At 38.4% G+C, this 18,863-nt stretch overlaps 2 protein-coding genes across 4 annotated transcripts in view; one reads left to right on the forward strand and one right to left on the reverse strand.

Moving 5' to 3' along the window:
• The window catches only part of NLRC4 (NLR family CARD domain containing 4), a 29,472-nt gene extending 16,671 nt beyond the window's left edge, over positions 1 to 12,801 (forward strand). Inside the window, exon 8 of the mRNA XM_057741126.1 lies at positions 12,474 to 12,801. Coding sequence (XP_057597109.1) covers positions 12,474 to 12,766 — 293 coding nt within the window. The 3' untranslated portion in view covers positions 12,767 to 12,801. The remainder of the gene's footprint in view (positions 1 to 12,473) is intronic.
• A 3,578-nt stretch (positions 12,802 to 16,379) lies between these two features.
• SLC30A6 (solute carrier family 30 member 6) overlaps positions 16,380 to 18,863 on the reverse strand; it is a 43,073-nt gene continuing 40,589 nt past the window's right edge. For all 3 annotated transcript variants that reach the window (XM_057741128.1, XM_057741129.1, XM_057741130.1), the window contains exon 14: positions 16,380 to 17,246. In XM_057741128.1, coding sequence (XP_057597111.1) covers positions 16,752 to 17,246 — 495 coding nt within the window. In that variant the 3' untranslated portion in view covers positions 16,380 to 16,751. The remainder of the gene's footprint in view (positions 17,247 to 18,863) is intronic.

The following is an 18,863-nucleotide window of genomic DNA, read 5'->3' on the forward strand; positions in this document are numbered from 1 at the left end:
CTCTGAGCCTCAGTTTGCTCATCTGTCCAATGGGGGAAATTATGATGCCTACCATATGAGAAGTGATTTTGCTAGTCTGTAATGAGCTAATGCGTATTAAGAAGTTCAACACTGACCCCCTGTATATGCTCAAGAAGCGGCACTATGATTATTATCCTCGGGGGGCTTCAAGGGGAACCAGATACTATGGTCATTTTCCCTTAAAAAAGTTTCCTCAGCCTGCAAAATAAAATATAACCTGCTCACTTTTGATGTATAAGACCCTTCACAATAGAGTCTCAATATACCTTCCTCTCCACCTTCATCTTCTGCACGCCTCCCCACTTACATGAGATTCCATCCTCATGGACCTCTTGCTAGTCCCCAAAAATGCCTTTGTATATGCACTCCCTCTAGGAAGTCCTTCACCTCCTCCTACAGTCCTTGAAGACCTAGCTGACATATCTCCTTCTTGGTGAAATAGTCTCCTTATGTTCCCTCTTCTGCACCCCTACACGGAACCTAGATGGTTGTTTTAAGCCTCTTGTCCTGAGTCTTTCAAACTTTTTTTGACTATGACCCACATGTTAAGAATACATTTTATCTCATGATCCAATACTCACATACATATACATTTTTATTTATTTTTGGCACACAGGCTTAGTTGCTCCGTGGCATGTGGGATCTTCCTGGAGCTGGGATCGAACCCGTGACCTCTGCATTGTCAGGCAGATTCTTAACCACTGCGCCACCAAGGACGCCCCACATATACATTTTTAAAGTTTCACAAAAAAGTAATTATCTTTTGCTATGTGTGATACACTGTTATTTTCTATTCTTTCTATCCAATTTCACTTAAAACAAATGCTGATTGCAATCCATTGAATATATTTCATGTTCCTCTAAAGGAGGGGATACCCCAAAGCTTAAGAAAAACACTGCTCCAAAAAATGAACCCTCTTTCACTGTTGATGGGAAGGTAAATTGGTGCTGCCACTATGGAAAACAGTAAGGAGGTTCCTTTAAAAACTAGAGTTACCATATGATCCAGCAATCCCACTCCTGGGCATATATCCCAAGGACATCCTAATTCAAAAGATACATGCACCCCAATATTCATAGCAGCACTATTTACAATAGCTGAGACACGGAAGCAACCTAAATGTCCATTGACAGATGAATGGATAAAGAAGATGTGGTACATATATACAATGGAATACTACTTAGGTATAAAAAGCAGAAGATAATGTCACTTGCAGCAACGTGGATGGATCTTGAGATGATCATATTCAGTAAGTCAGAAAAAGACAAATATATGATATCGCTTATATGTGGAATCTAAAAAAATGATGCAAATACTTATTTACAGAACAGAAATAGAGACAAAGAAAACAATCTTATGGTTACCAAAGGGGACAGCGGGGGCAGGAGGAGAGATAAATTGGGAGTTTGAGATTAACATATACACACTACTATATATAAAACAGATGGGCAACAAAGACCTACTGTACAACACAGGGAACTATATTCAATATCTTGTAATAACCTATAACGGAAAAGAATCTGAAAAAGAAAAAATATATACATATATATAGAGAGAGAACAATCACTTTGGTGTACACTTGAAACAAACACAACATTGTAAATTAACTATACCTCAGTTTTTAAAGTGGTTATTAAAGAAAGCCCACTGCTCTAATCCATATCCTGGATCCAGGGCTTCTGTGTCCATTGTCACTTCTGGCACTGCCTTTCTGCTCTTGTGTGACTCTAGATCCATGTCATCTTGCCTCCTGCAGTGATTCCTTTCCCGATTCTCCAAGTGACTCAGATGGGGGGTAGATTATATGTAAGCATATGTTCAGCTTTAGTAGACATGTCAGTCTTCCAATGTTCTTATATTCAATTCAGGCTTTAAAAAACAGTGGTTTTCATTATTAGACAAAGATAGCAATTTATTTTTATTAGAGTACTTACCATTTGAATTTAGAGAATGTATTCATATATCTATCTGCCCCACTAAACTGTGAGGTCTTTGAGAACAGGCCAAGGCCATTAGACTTGGTATTGAGTGTATACCCCACACTCAATAAATATTTCTTGTATGAATGAACAAATGAATTTATAGCACTTCCACAATTTGCCATGAAATATAGGCTACCTTGGGTTCTTAGAAACCCAATTATAGTAAATGCTATTTTCCTATATATAAAATCATCCAAAAATTCTAAAAATAGACTTGTATGCTTTCACAACCTCTTTACAATATCTGAACCAACCAATTGTTCAAGCCTCTAGCATAAGTTTCCTGGCTCTGATCCATAATACCTCTCCTGGATCAGACCTGTCTTTGAGATTCCCATCCCCATTTAATGATGGTATTTGTGATGAATGAGATGCAATATGACTTGAAATGGGATAATAAAATGCAGATGGGTACTAAGAGATGGAGAGTCTAATGAAATAAAGGCTACATAGGAAGAAGTAGGGAAAAATGGCATAGGAGGTGTTTAATGAGATACAGGGTAGGTGAGATGCACTGGAGACACAGGGAGCATTTTCAGAAAAGTACGTTTTTACCAAAGGTTTTAGATACCTCCTGGCCCTAACTGAAACCTGGCTCTCTCCTACAGCTCTCTTAAGTAGTCACTTTTTATTTTCTTGATTTTTATGCCTCTCAGAGTCCAAAGGCAAGGTCAGGTTCTCCTTGATTCTCACTGCCCTTCCAGTCTACTCCTCCAACCTCATTAAGGATTCCTACTTCCATGAAGCTTAGGCCATTTAACTGGACTATGGTTTGTCCTTTCTTATTGCTATGAACTCTGAATTTTTGGTCACCTTTTCTTATTCACTGAAGACTTTGGCAACTGTCTTACAGAATTCCTCACCCTCTAGTTCTGGTCATCCACCTAGAAGATTTCACTTCTTATGTGAAACTACTCAGCCAACACTCAGGAATCTCCTCTTTGGTCCTTCCTTTCCATTCTCCTTCACCCATCTGTGAGTATGGAATTATCAGATTATGATAATTCCACTTAAAATTGTTCTACCTCTAAGATATTAAATTCAGATAATCCATTCTCAAACAACAACCTTTTGAATTTCCATCTTAGTTACTCAATGACTCATCACCAGTTCATTTTACTTCATTGGGACTTCAGTCCATTGAGCCCACTACTGTTTACTTACCGAATAGCCCCTGTTCTATCTTGACTTCCCTTCCCACCTAGTTTAAATTCCACCATTCATCCTGCAAACATTCTTGTCACAATAGCTGGAAACTCTTATGGCCCACAGTATTACAAGTCAATTTAATGACATTTAGTGATGGATGTGTGTGATAGATGCAATAGAGAAATGAAGAAAGTGTAATGAGATGGAATCTCTACATAAAGACTACTTAATGAGAGGCAGGGAGAAAAGGAGATGTGGAGGTAAGGTATGAAATTAGATACAGTGGTTAGGGTGCATTTGCTGGCAAAACTCAAAACCTTAATTTTCTACTTTTTCTGTACCTACACTTTGGCTACTGGGGAAAATCACACAATTTGGCAGATAGGTATACTACAAGTTTAAAGTGACAAGTTTCAACAAAAATATTTAAAGCAAATTGTAAGAAAGCATTATATATAGAAACTTGTGGTATGCAGCAAAAGCAGGGCTTGAATAAAATTCTCAGTCTTAAATACTTATATTAGAAAAGAAGAAAGGCTGAAAATTAGTAAGTTTCTAATTTAAGAAGCCAGAAAACAGAGTAATCCCCAAGATAATAAACATAAGACTATAAATCAATGAAATAGAAAACAAAAACACAATTAAAAAAAGATTAGTAAAGCTTAAAGTTGGTTCTTTAAAAAGAGTAACAAAATTGATAAAAATTAAGACTGATGAAAAGACAGAGCAACATAAATAATTCATTAATCAAAATGGAGAAATAAGTACATGAATGTTCATAGTGGCTTTATTCATATCACATATCTGATAAAGGACTAGTATCTAGAATATATAAAGAAATCTTACAAATCATTGATAAAAAGACAACTCAATGTTTAGAAAAGGCAAAGGATCTGAATAGGCATTTCTCCAAAGAAGATATATAAGTGGCTAATAAACATCAGAAAAGATGCTCAACATCATTAGCCATCAGGGAAATGCAAATCAAAGCCACAGTGAAATGTCTCTTGCCACCCACTAGGATGGTTATAATAAAAAAGACAGGTAATAACAAGTGTTGGCAAGGACATAGAGAAATTGGAACCCTTGTATGCTGGTGGTTGGAGTGTAATAGGAAATGTTTTTCTGCCTAGGAAAACATTCCGGCACCTCTTCAAAAGGTTAAACACAGAGTTACCAATTCCACTTTGAGGTACCCAAGGGAAGTGAAAATATATGTCCATACAGAAACTTGTACACCGATGTTCATAGCATGCTTAATAGTCCCCCAAAGTGGAAACAACCCAAATGTCCATCACTACTGAATGGATAAACAAAATGTGATAGATATATCCATACAAAATAGAGTATTACTGAGCCATAAAAAGGAATCAAGTATTAGAACATGCTATAACATGGATGAACCTTGAAAATATCATACTAAGTAAAAGCAGCCAGTCACAAAAGACCACATATGGTATGATTCCATTTATATGAAATGTCCAAAAAAGGCAAATCTATAGTGACAGAAAGTAGATTAATGGTTGCCAATGTCAGGGGTAGGGTCAGAATGACTGCTAGTGACTGTGGATTTTATTTTTGGCGGTGATTAAAATGTCCTGGAATTAGATAGTAGTGCACAACTTTATGAATACACTAAAACCCACTATAGTTATACTTTAAAAGGGAGAATTTTATGGTATGTGTATTATATCTCAAAAAAAACCCCATAAAATTATATCCTAAGCAATGTATTTTTTAGACATACAGTACTTGTCAAAACCGTATTTTTAGAAATACAAAAGAATGATAAACTCTACATCAGAATAGTAGTTTCTTTGGGTCAGAAGAGGGCAGATGTGTACAATAGGGGGATACCACATAGTAGATCCAAGTTTTTATCCATGTTCTTATTCTCAGGCTAAGTGATAGATTCATGAGTGAATAGGTGAAATCAGTGACCTATCCAATTCTGAATACAGAGGTCCATTAAAACAATAAACACAATCTCTCAACATTGCCTGGCAATTTTACTGTGCCTCTGTAGGCAGCGCTCTCTACATAAACAATTTCAAACTATATTCTCCTTAATCCATCAGTCTTCCACTATTTCACAGTGGATGTGATTTTTTTCCCCTCTCCTTTTCCTGTTACATTATAGTAGGTCTCTTCCTTCCTGTGTAAGTGCAGACTCTCTGCTCTAGCTGTGCTTCAGATCTCAGCCCTGCTATCATTCCTGTTCAAGGACATCATTTCACCAGTTATGCCCCTCTTTACTGACTCTTTCCTATCAGTTTTGTTTTTAATTAATTAATTAATCTTTTGGCTGCATTGGGTCTTCGTTGCTGCACACAGGCTTTCTCTGGTTGTGGTGAGCGGGGGGCTACTCTGTTGTGGTGTGCAGACTTCTCATTGTGATGGCTTCTCATTTCGGAGTACCAGCTGTAGGCATGCAGCTTCAGTAGTTGCAGCACTCAGGCTCAGCAGTTGTGGCTCACGGGCTCTAGAGCTCAGGCTCAGTAGTTGTGGCACATGGGCTTAGTTGCTCCATGGCTTGTGGGATCTTCCTGGGCCAGGGCTCAAACCTGTGTCCCCTGCATTGGCAGGCAGATTCTTTTTTTTTAATTTATTTTATTTATTATTATTAATTTTATTTATTTATTTATTATTTTTTGGGGGGTACACCAAGTTCAGTCATCTGTTTTTATACACATATCTGGCAGGCAGATTCTTAACCACTGCGCCACCAGGGAAGTCCCTCCTATCAGTTTTTAAAGATGCTCAAATCTCTCTCATTTTAAATAAAACTCTTCCGGACTCCTATCTTCCTCCCATGGCTATCAGCTGCTCTCTTTCCCTTCAAGGCAAAAATTTATGTACCCTCAGTACATCTCCACTTCCTGGCCATACTCTGTTTCCTACTCATTCCAGCTGACTCTCTACACACCTACATGTGGCTTAATTCAATGGACATTTTCCGGAGTGTTTGACTTACCTGTGTAGAAGTTGACACTGAGCACTCCCCCTCCTTTTCGAAATGTTCTCTTGACTTCCATGCTACCTTGGTTACTTCTCAGTCTCCTCTGCAATGGCAATTCCTCTACATATTAAATGCTCCCAATTTCTCTTAAAACTTGGTCCTAGGCTCTCTGCTCTTCTTTCTTCCTTAGAGATTACATTTAATTTTAAAGCTTTAATTGCCATTTTAAAATTCTGACTCCCAAAATTTTGTTTCTAGCCCATCAGCACTCTGGGAATATCCAATAGAAATCAGTGCTAGCTCAGGGATCTATTTCACCTGTTCTAACTTAATCCTTTTTTAGATGACATCGTTTGATTTAAATGTTTGAGGCTGAACTCTTATCTGGCATGTTCTCAAAAAGACAGCCATCACATCTGTACTCCATTATCCAGTATGTTCTCAAAAAAAGAACCCCCACAGACCGTTCTCATGTTCTAGCTCACTGGTAAATCCTCGGCCAAATCATTCCACTACACGCATCCTGGTAATTTTCCAAGTGCTCTTTCTTATTTTCTAATTGTATTTGTTTGTTTGTTTGTTTTTTAATAGCATCTTATTTTTGTTGTGTTAGACGCAGTAACTTTTTAGGGTCTCTTAAAAAAACTAGGTTTTTGAAGTTAATTTTTCCTGTTCCCTATGTTGCCTTATTTCTTGGGAGCTTTTTGTTTGGCTTTTAGTCTCTGTCTTCCTTGTTGGAGGCTGTTTCAATTGTCTGGTATTCCTGTACTTTTCTCTTCACATTTCAGAGTGAGACACAAGTTGATAGGAAGCTCCGTGCACCTGAAGGAGGAGGTTAGGTTCACTGTAGGTGATCAGGAAAGAAAAATGGCTCTTCCTTTGTGCAGCCTTTCCTTGGAGGCAATTTAATTTTTCCTGAGAAGGATCCGTACTCCTGAAGCACATAAGCCCAACTGCTGCTGCTCTGGAAACGAAGCGGGGTTAGAAAGCCTATTGCCTTTGTGTGCTCCCAGGACACCCTGACCAACTACAGTTCCTATCACCCAACTAATTAATTTTTTTAAATGTATTAATTTTTATTGAAGTATCATTGATTTACAATGTTATGACAGTAATTACTTTACATCTATTGAGATGATCATGTGGTTTTTATCCTTCAGTTTGTTAATATGGTGTATCACATTGATTGATGTGCGTATATTGAAGAATCCTTGCGTTCCAGGAATAAACCCCACTTGATCATGGTGTATGATCCTTTTAATGTGTTGTTGGATTCTGTTGGCTAGTATTTTATTGAGGATTTTTGCATCTAAATTCATCAGTGATATTGGTCTGTAATTTTCTTTTTTTGTAGTATCTTTGTCTGGTTTTGGTATCAGGGTGACGGTGGCCTCATAAAATGAGTTTGGGAGTGTTCCTTCCCCTGCAATTTTTTGGAAGAGTTTGAGAAGGATGGGTGTTAGCTCTTCTCTAAATGTTTGATAAAATTCACCTGTGAATCCATCTGGTCCTGGACTTTGGTTTGTTGGGAGATTTTTAATCACAGTTTCATTACTTGTGCTTGGTCTGTTCATATTTTCTGTGTCTTCCTGATTCAGTCTTGGAAGGGTATACCTTTCTAAGAGTCTGTCCATTTCATCCAGGTTGTCCACTTTATTGGCATATAGTTGCTTGTAGTGATCTCTTATGGTGCTTTTTATTTCTGTGGTGTCTGTTGTAACTTCTCCTGTTTCATTTCTAATTTTATTGATTTGAGTCCTCTCCCTCTTTTTCTTGATGAGTCTTGCTAGAGGTTTATTGATTTTATTTATCTTCTCAAAGAACCAGCTTTTAGTTTTATTGATTTTTGCTATTGTTTTCTTTGCCTCTATTTCATTTATTTCTGCTCTGATCTTTATGATTTCTCTCTGTCTACTAACTTTGGGTTTTGTTTGCTCTTCTTTCTCTAGTTTCTTTAGGTGTAAGGTTAGATTGTTTATTTGAGATTTTTCTTGTTTCTTGAGGTAGGATTGTATTGCTATAAACTTCCCTCTGAGAACTGCCTTTGCTGCATCCCATAGGTTTTGGATCATTGTGTTTTCATTGTCATTTGTCTCTAGGTATTTTTTGATTTCCTCTTTGATTTCTTCAGTGATGTTGGTTATTTAGTAGCGTATTGTTTAGCCTCCATGTGTTTGTGTTTTTTACAGTTTTTTTCCAGTAATTGATTTCTAATCTCATAACATTGTGGTTGGAAAAGATGCTTGATATGATTTCAATTTTCTTGAATTTACCAAGGCTTGATTTATGACCCCAAATGTGGTCTATCCTGGAGGATGTTCCATGTGCACTTGAGAAGAACGTGTAATCTGCTGTTTTTGGATGTAATGTCCTATAGATATCTATTAAATCCAGCTGATTTATTATGTCATTTAAAGCTTGTGTTTCCTTATTAATTTTTTGTGTGTATAATCTGTCCATTGTTTTAAGTGGGGTGTTAAAGTCCCCCACTATTATTGTGTTACTGTTGATTTCCTCTTTCATAGTTGTCAGCATTTCCCTTATGTATTGAGGGGCTCCTATATTGGGTGCATATATATTTATAATTGTTATCTCTTCTTCTTGGATTGATCCCTCCATCTTTATGTAGTGTCCTTTCTTGTCTCTTGTAGCATTTTTTATTTTAAAGTCTATTTTATCTGATATGCCTATTACTACTCCAGCTTTCTTTTGATTTCCATTTGCATGGAATATCTTTTTCCATCCCCTCACTTTCCCTCTGTATGTGTCCCTAGGTCTGAAGTGGGTCTCCTGTAGACAGCATATATATGGGTCTTGTTTTCGTATCCATTCAGCCAGTCTGTGTCTTTTGGTTGGTGCATTTAGTCCATTTACATTCAAGGTAATTATCAATATGTATGTTCCTATTACCATTTTCTTAATTGTTTTGTATTTGTTTCTGTAGGTCCTTTTCTTCTCTTATGTTTCCCGCTTAGAGAAGTTCCTTTAGCATTTGCTGTAGGGCTGGTTTGGTGGTGCTGAATTCTCTTAGCTGTTGCTTGTCTGTAAAGCTTTTGATTTCTCCATCGAATCTGAATGAGATTCTTGTTGAGTAGAGTATTCTTGGTTGTAGGTTCTTCCCTTTCATCACTTGAAATATATCATGCCACTCCCTTCTGGCTTGCAGAGTTTCTGCTGAGAAATCAGCTGTTAACCTGATGGGGGTTCCCTTGTTGCTTTTAATAACACTTCTCTGTCTTTAATTTGTGTCAGTTTGACTACTATATGTCTTGGTGTGTTTCTCCTTGGGTTTATCCTGCCTGGGACTCTCTGCACTTCCTGCACTTGGGTAGCTATTTCCTTTCCCATGTTAGGGAAGTTTTCAACTATAATCTCTTCCAGTATTTTCTCAGGTCCTTTCTCTCTCTCTTCTCCTTCTGAGACCCCTATAATGCAACTGTTGGTGCGTTTAATGTTGTCCCAGAGATCTCTTAGGCTGTCTTCAGATCTTTTCATTCTTTTTTCTTTATTCTTTTCTGCATCAGTGATTATCACCATTCTGTCTTCAGGGTCACTTATTTGTTCTTCTGCCTCAGTTTATCTGCTATTGGTTCCTTCTAGTGTATTTTTCATTTCACTTATTGTGTTGCATATCTCTGCTTGTTTGCTCTTTAATTCTTCTAGGTCTTTGGTAAACTTTTCTTGCAACTTTTTGATCTTTGCATCCAATCTTTTTTCAAAGTCCTGGTTCATCTTCACCATCATTATTCCGAATTCTTTTTCCGGAAGAGTGCCTATCTCCTCTTCATTTAGTGGTTTTTCTGGTGTTTTATCTTGTCCCTTCATCTGGTACAAAGTCTTTTGCCTCTTCATTTTCTGTGTGTTTCTGTGGCTGTGATTTTCGGTTCCACAGGATGAAATACTGCTGATACTGCTTGATTCTGCTGTCTGCCCTCTTGTGGAGGAAGCTGTCTAGGAGGCTCGTGGGTGCTTCCTGATGGGAGGGACTGATGGTGGGTTGGGCTGGGTGGGCAGAGCTCAGTAAAACTTTAATCCGATTTGGTGGGTGGAGCTCAGTGACACTTTAATCTGCTTGTCTGCCAATGGGTGGGGCTGTGTTCCCAGCCTGCTGGTCATTTGGCCTGAGGTGACCCAGCACTGGAGCTTACAGGCTCTTTGGTGGAGCTAATGGTGGACTCTGGAAGGGCTCATGCCAATGAGCACTCCCCAGAACCCCTGCTGCCAGTGCCCCCATTTCCTTGGTGAGCCACAGCTGCCCCCCACCTCCACAGGCAACCCTCCAACACCAGCAGGTATGTCTGGTTCAGTCTCCTGTGGGGTCACTGCTCCTTCCCCTTGCGTCCTGGTGAGCACACTTTTTTGTATGCCCTCCAAGAGTGGAGTCTCTGTTTTCCCCCAGTCCTGTGGAGGTCCTGCAATCAAATCCTGATGGCTTTCAAAGTCTGATTCTCTGGGGATTCCCCCTCCCGTTGCTGGACCCCCAGGTTAGGAAGCCTGACGTGGGGCTCAGAACCCTCAGGACTTCTGCAGTATAACTGTTCTCCAGCTTGTGAGTCACCCACACAGCATTTATGGGATTTGATTTTAACGCAATTGCGCCCCTCCTGCCGTCTCATTGCGGCTTCTCCTTTGTCTCTGGACTTGGGTGGTTTTTTTTGGTGAGTTCCAGTGTCTTTCTGTCGATGGTTGTTCAGCAGTTAGTTGTAATTCCGGTGCTCTTGCAAGAGGGAGTGAGCGCACATCCTCTTACTCAACCATCTTGATTGCCATCCCCAGTAATTACTTTACAATGTATGTTTTCACACTGTATTGTAAGCCCAATGAGACTGAGACCATGTATGTCCTTTTACATATCCCCAGCACCCAGCACAATCCGGGGTACATAGTAGGCACTGAAAAATGTTTGCTGAATGAATAAATGGTAAGAGCTCTGGCTCAGGGGAACTACAGGGTGGTCTCTGGCAACACTAGAGTTTTGTTTAGGATATAGGAACCTTCAAGGATCAGAATCCTTCTACCCAGAGGATTTGCGATTCTGCCTGGAATTTGGATCGAGCCACTTGTATTCTCCACAGCCCACATACACCTACAGCTCTAAGTGTCACAGACTCCTCTTCTCTCCGTAGTCTGTTCCTCATGACAAACACCTGCAGATTAAATGAACAACATGCGCTGCTCTTGATTATGGATTATGCTGTTCTTGGCTCTTGTGCTTGTGCACATTCCAGTAATTATTCAAGAAGCTCTCTTATTGATACCATTCTTTAAGCTTGGCAGATAGCTGGTGTAAAGAGCTTACCCTCTGAGGGCGCAATAGCTTTTTTGTTAGAGTTCCTTTTAGGTGGTGAAATGTGTTCAACTAGTTGAGAAGGAGAAATGAAGTTCCAATATTTTGGCTAAACACATGCCATTCTGGGAAGCACACGGGAAAGAGGCAGAGGCAGAAAGGACTTGAACATGAGGTATAAGAGAGAGCAGCGAGAAAGCTACCTATAAGGAAGAGAGAAGGGCTCGTTATGGGAAGGAGGAAGAGAGGAGAAAGTGAGGCCCTATGTATGATCTAGGTTGGGCACAGGCTAAGCTGGTGTAACAAGAGACCCAACCACACTATGGCTTACAGAACACAGAGCTTTATTCCTCTCTCCTGTAAAACTCAGAAGTGGGCAGTCCAAGCAGCTGGGGTGGCTTTTCTCTGTGCAGTCTTTCAGACCCAGAAACCTACTTTTTCTTTAGTCCTCCATTCCTCAGGGTGTTATCTTTGACTTCATGCTAATGGCTAGGATGTTTACCTTCCCTTTGCAGGAGGTACTTTAGAGTGCCCTATTCCGTAAGGAAAGGAGGAAGTTCCTGAAGAGTCTAGGGAGGGTTAAAAATAACAACCCCAAAACTCTTAAATCTTGAGATACTGAAGGAAGTTACTTACTCAAGTTCACAGTTAGGAATATTCCATACCCAAAGAAACAATAGTTAGGTAGTGTTTGCTTCTCCAGAAGAGGAAATGACCTAATCTTGCTGAAGTCTGACTCCAGTTTTGAAAATGGTACTGAATATTTTAATTGCATCTCTCATACCTCAATTTTTACAATCTTCCATTTCCTGGAAGAGTCAGGAAAGGGGAAATATATATAATTCATTTATATTGGTTTGATATACTAGTAATTAATATTTATCAGATTCCCTTACATTTTAGGAAAAATATAATTTGTAAATATAATGGACGAGGTTCACAATCACTGCTCTAACTACAGAGAATTCTAATTTCTTTCTTAAGCAAAGCACTGGTCCAAACATGGCCTCTTAAAAAAAAAAGCTGTTTTGCTTTGCTTCCAGCTAACATACTTATTTCTATTTTTTTATTCAGATGGATTTTTTGAAAAGGACCCTCTGAAAAACTTCCAGCAGCTGGATTTGGCGGGAAATTGTGTGAGCAGTGATGGATGGCTTGCATTCATGGGTGTATTTGAGAGTCTTAAGCAATTAGTATTTTTTGACTTCAGTACTAAAAGACTTTTACCTGATGCAGCATTAGTCAGAAAACTTGGCCATGTGTTATCCAAATTAACTTTTCTGCAAGAAGCTAGGCTTGTTGGGTGGCAGTTTGATGACGATGATGTCAGTGTTATTAAAGGTCCTTTTAAATTAGTAACTGCTTAAATAAAGGGTATTCTAAGCCCATGAATGCTCTGGGGACCCCACTACTTTCAGCCTGGTGATTTAAAAATCTTTGCTTGGGACTTCCCTGGTGGTGCAGTGGTTAAGAATCCGCCTGCCAATGCAGGGGACATGGGTTCAATCCCTGGGCCAGCAAGATCCCACATGCTGAGGAGCAACTAAGCCTGTGCGCCACAACTACTGAGCCTGAGCTTCAAAGCCCACAAGCCACAACTACTGAAGCCTGCAAGCCTAGCGCCACGCTCCGCAACAAGAGAAGCCACTGGATTGAGAAGCCTGAGCACCACAATGAAGAGTAGCCCCCACTCGCCACAACTAGAGAAAGCCCATGCACAGTAACAAAGACCAATGCAGCCAAAAATGGATACACAAATGACAAATCTTTAAAAAAAAAAAAAAATCTTTGCTCGTCTAGTCCAAGAGTCTGAAAGTAAATGGCACTCCACTGTACACCTAAAAATTATCCTTCTCAACAGTGTCTGCCTAACTCACCCCTCTAAACCTCTTCTTTTACTGATGTGAGGATGATGTATGGCACCATCACCTCCTTAGCTGGCCTCTTCCATGGAAATCTACTTTCTTAGTTTCATCATTCAAATAAAAAGGGGAAGGAAAAGAAGAGGATGCTAGGAAAATGAGGACAAAGAAGAGGAGGAAGTGGGAGGGAGTTTCACCTGATGACATGTATAAATAGTTCTGCAGTCCCATCACTTCTACTAGGACTATCAGCTACTTGAAGGGGACTCCTGTTTATCCTCATATTCCCTTTGGTCTCAAGAATAGCAGGTCACCAACATTTATATATTGTACCTACATTTACTCAGTACAGGGCCTGGCATGTACTAGACTCTCGACAAGCATTTGCTGAATATGGGATAAAGTTACCAATAAAGAACAGGTCAAAATTATTTACAAGCAGAGAGAAAACTCAATGTATGTTCTTTATTCAAAACAGTTTAATTCAAACAATTTGGAATGTAAAAAGTATTTTCTTATATAAGAAGCAGATCAGACTCCCCAAAAAGATCAGCAATCTTTAGTTAAGCAAACAATTGGCAGTTTATGAGTAGCTAAATCAGAGGCTTGAATGAGTAGCTAAACCAGTTGCTGATACATGTATGTAATTCTATCTGTGACTTCAGAGATTAAGGAAGAAAGAAAACATGGACCCCATTATTTTGTACCCTTCAGAAGCTAAGAGTACCCTGTCCTAATCTTTTTTCCCCAACACCTCCAAAAATAATCCTTCCCCACAAAGAAAGAAGTCTAAGAAAAATCTGTTTACACTAAACAGATTTAAGTTGAGGCAACTCTGAAATAGACAAAAACCAAAATAGTGTCAGCCTGTAGTACACCCTCTGTTCTCATGGCACCTCAAATTAATGGCTCGGGTCTTGGTGTAGGTAACACTTGGCCAGTATGTTGAGGTAGTCACTGAAAAGAAATTCTGGGTACAATATTCTGTTTCACAAGTGGGCATATATCCTGCAGATTTAGTCATACAATTTTAGAGCTGACAGTTTACAGATCAACTACTTCATTTCCCACCCTAACTTTATAGATGAGAAACTTCAGAAGTTAAATGACTTTCCCATGGTTATAAAACTACTTATATAGTGGCAGCTATATAAGGATAGGATATTCAGGATTGTAACCCAAACCTCTTATCTTCTAGTCCAGTGTTTTTTCTGTTATAATACAGCAATTTCTCAAACAGGATTAATCGTACTCCATGGAGCTTGCTTTTAATCACAAACCATGGGCCAAGTATTGAATTCAAACTTGCCTCTTTGTCTAGCTTCAAGTAACTCCGTGGCAAGATTTACTAGTAAGGCCACTACATCTAGGCCTATGCTGGCCAAGCTTCTTATTCTCATACTCAGAACCTGGCCAGATCTTGGCAAATAAGACTTCTTTATATAATAATGCCTGGAACAATGTCACCTGAAATAGCTGGCATTACTGAATTTCAGCAAGTAGAGCCACTTCTTTCAGAACCCATATGCAACTTCGCAAATAGTGCAGGCGAGTATCAAAGCACCTTTGGTGGGACAACTGCACAGGTGTTACCTCTGAATGGGTGTTGAGGAGATAGGCATTTAACCTCGCACAGAACTGTATTCAGTTCTTGGGCACTTTAAAAATCCCCAGAGATGGAGAAGACATGCATAACGTGGCAGCACATACCTCTTAATCATCACTCAGTACATGGTAGTTCTTCAGATTTCACGCATGACCCGAATTCACATTTAGATGAGGTCAATGGAGGAAAAATCACCCTGTAATAGCAGACCAATAATAGGTATAGTAATAGTAGGAGAACATAAGGCAAACATCAAAGAACAGGCTGCCTTATCACATTTTACAAAGTTTCATTTTCCCTGGCAGTCTAATATCTTGGGCTCTATTTCTTCAGCAGGTCAAATGCCTGAACAGGGTTGCAGATGTCAAAGACAATGATCAACTCCTCATCAAGCAAAAGTTATCTGGAACATGGTCACTTATTATCACAGGATGACTACAATTCTGCTTGACAGAGATGGCTTCTTAGATGTTTATTATTCCACTGTAAAGAAACAGGATTTGGGAATGTTGCTCATATGTAAAAGAAGATGAGTTGATTGAAGAAACTTGCAAATTCTAAAAAACAAAACAAAACAAAACAAAAGAAACCCTTTCTAGATAGCTGCTGCTGACTGCAAATGTCATAAATCTCCAGGAGTACTGGATTCTAGAAAAGTCAAATCCACCCTCAAAATCCATTTTTAAAACCTAATTATAAAACCCATGATAAAAAAAATTGAAAAAAAAACTCATAGGTAATTTGTGACTGCTGCTTGTTATACTTTTTGTAAGTAATACTGGCCATGTTGGAAAGTCCTTAACATTTGCATTTGGAAAATAATTAAAAAATAATCTACATGATTCTCACACTTCATTACAGTTAACAATTCACTATTTTCAATAAAGCAAAACAAAATAAATTAGAAACTGCCTATTGTAGATCTAACAATACTGTATTCTATAACCTAAGGTCCACTATGTTTTGGTAAAATTATATAATGTAAACTCAAATTGCTTGGGAAACTTTGAAAAAAGATAAAATCATATTACTACGTATGGAATTCCACATATTTTGGTAATATATGTGATATATGTTGTTAATAAAATGAGAAATTAAAGTCAACCAATGAAAAGGTGACAAAAAAGATAAATCTATCATTATGTCAGTATTTGATTAAATGCAAGAGAGAAAACTGGGATTCCTTCACTGCATATTACCTAAGGATTTGGCATTTATTTAACCAAAATAAAACACCTGGAGAATGATGGGCCACTTACAAATGTACTGAAAATTTTTAGTGAGAAAAACTATTAAAAAACTGATAATTAAAAATTTTAAATTGTGCCAGATAGCAAAATATGTTTTAACATTTCTGATAAAAATGTTTGCTGTCACTTTGCAAGACACAATTCAGGAGGACCTCAAAGGAAAATATAGCAATTAAGTTTGGAAAATCTATAAAAGAGACTTTTACTTTTAGAATGGACATTTTTTCCCTTTCCTAAAATGTGTACTCAAGAAGCATGTTTATAAATTTCACTGAAGAAAGTATTATATTTTTAATAATGTGACAGATCCACTCCATCAAGTGGCTCTCTTTTAAAGGTAATGTTATATCACACTGCAGTCAACTACAAAACCAAAGATAGCAAAATTCTAATTTAGAGAAACACGCTTTCTAAAGGGAGCCTATTTAAAGCCTATGACATTTAGAAGGTTCTCACTGCCCCAAATACATCTTACAAAAATATAGTTTCATCGGTTTCATGAAATGTGAACAAACCTACTATTTTCTAACATTTACAGCAAATGATTGAACAGTCGATGCAAAGTTGGATTACGAAATAAACTGAAAGTCCAGGAGTCCATATTCCTCATAAAAATAAATTAAATTACAGTACATCATGGTCTTGGTTGTCCAATTCTATTGTTAGTTCCATATTTACTTGGTATATTTGTAAAACCAGTCCTGAATCCTTGGGTTGCTCCAATTCCTGGAACTCCAAGTCCTTGGTTAAGCATGCTGCTATAAGGTGTGTGTCCATGATTAAGACCTAAGCCATAAGGTCTTTGTGTATTTAGAAGAATAACTGGGCTCACATGTTTTCCAGGGGTGTTAAAGGAAAATTCTGGAGGTGGACTGCTAGGTTTAGCTGGAGTCGATGTGACAGGGTTTGAATCATCACTCTTTAAAGGAGGCATTGGGATTATGTGATGATCTGAAAAGTTTAGGACATTGGCTGCAACAGGCCCAGACAGCAAGGCAGGCCTGATCCAATCATCCTTGAAAATCTGAACAGTCAGAGTAGATACTAGTGTGTACAGCCTGTTGGTCACATGAGCAAGAACCATTTGTTCATTTGCATCTCGTCGAATTCTCACATGAACTGATCCAGCCTAAAAGGGACAAAATCATAAGAAAGAGACTGCTTAGAATTATACTATTGAAAATTCCATTAGAAATGAACATTTTATTTATGATTTGGTTGTAACAGTACTTGGTATTTTCTTTAAAACAAGAAAAAACTTGATGTCTCGATATTCCTTAAAAACTACTTAGTAGTAATTATCAATGTAAAGAGTTAATAAATTAATTTATGACACTTCAGATAAAATGTGACTTTTAAAAAATATTAAAAAAAGAAAGCCATGTAGGAGGAAGGCAGGCATGTTATAACACAAGGCAGAATACAAATGAAGTATATGGAAAATGCACCTAAAGGGCAGAGAAGATAGGTATTAATTCCAATTGAGGAAGACTTCAAAGGAAGATGGCATTTAATCTAGGGTTGGTGGTCAAATGAAATTTCAAAAGGTAGAGACAGGCATTCTAAGCTGAGGGAATAGCAATTAAAACCCATGGCATGTCTGGGCAAGAATAAGCAATATTACTATATAAAAAGAGTACAATATTTCAGGGAGCAGAAAAAGAATGAAAAAGAAAAAAGAAAGGAAGAAAGGAGGGAACAAGGAAAGGAAGAACAGAAAGAAATAAGAAAGACAGGTAGGTAATGAGGTTAAAAAGAAAGGCTAGCAGGAGGTTCTAAAAACCACGAATAAGGAGTTTTAGTTCCAGCAATCAAACAGAAGTAACATAATCAGCATTCAGAAAAATTACAGTTATGCTGAAATATAGATCAATGGAACAGGATAGAAAGCAGAGATAAACCCATGCACATATGGTCACCTTATATTTGACAAAGGAGGCAAGAATATACAATGGAGAAAAGACAGCCTCTTCAGTAAGTGGTGCTGGGACTTCCCTGGTGGCGCAGTGGTTAAGAATCTGCCTGCCAATGCAGGGGACACAGATTTGATCACTGGGCCAGGAAGACCCCACATGCCGCAGAGCAACTAAGCCTGTGTGCCACAACTACTGATCCCACATGCCACAACTACTGAAGTCCACGTGCCTAAAGCCCATGCTCTGCAACAAGAAAAGCCACCACAATGAGAAGCCTGCACATCACAATGAAGAGTAGCCCCCCATCACTGCAACTAGAGAAAGACTGTGTGCAGCAACAAAGACAATAAATAAATAAATAAGTAAATTTATATTAAAAAAAAAAGTGGTGCTGGGAAAGTTGGACAGCTACGTGTAAAAGAATGAAATTAGAATGCTCCCTAACCATTCACAAAAATAAACTCAAAATGGATTAAAGACCGAAATGTAAGACCAGACACTATAAAACTCTTAGAGGAAAACATAGGTCAGAACACTCCATGACATAAATCAAAGCAAGATCGTTTTTTTTTTATTATTATTTTTTTATTTTTTTGGGTGTACACCAAGTTCAATCATCTGTTTTTATACACATATCCCCGTGTTCCTTCCCTTCCTTGACTCCCCCCCCTTGAGTCCCCCCCCCACCCTCCTCGCCCCAGTCCTCTAAGGCATCTTCCATCCTCGAGTTGAACTCCCTTTGTTATACAACAACTTCCCACTGACTATCTATTTTACAGTTGGTAGTACATATATGTCTGTGCTGCTCTCTCGCTTCGTCTCAGCTTCCC

The sequence above is a fragment of the Hippopotamus amphibius genome, chromosome 7, assembly GCF_030028045.1.
Source record: "Hippopotamus amphibius kiboko isolate mHipAmp2 chromosome 7, mHipAmp2.hap2, whole genome shotgun sequence".
NCBI lineage: Eukaryota > Metazoa > Chordata > Mammalia > Artiodactyla > Hippopotamidae > Hippopotamus > Hippopotamus amphibius.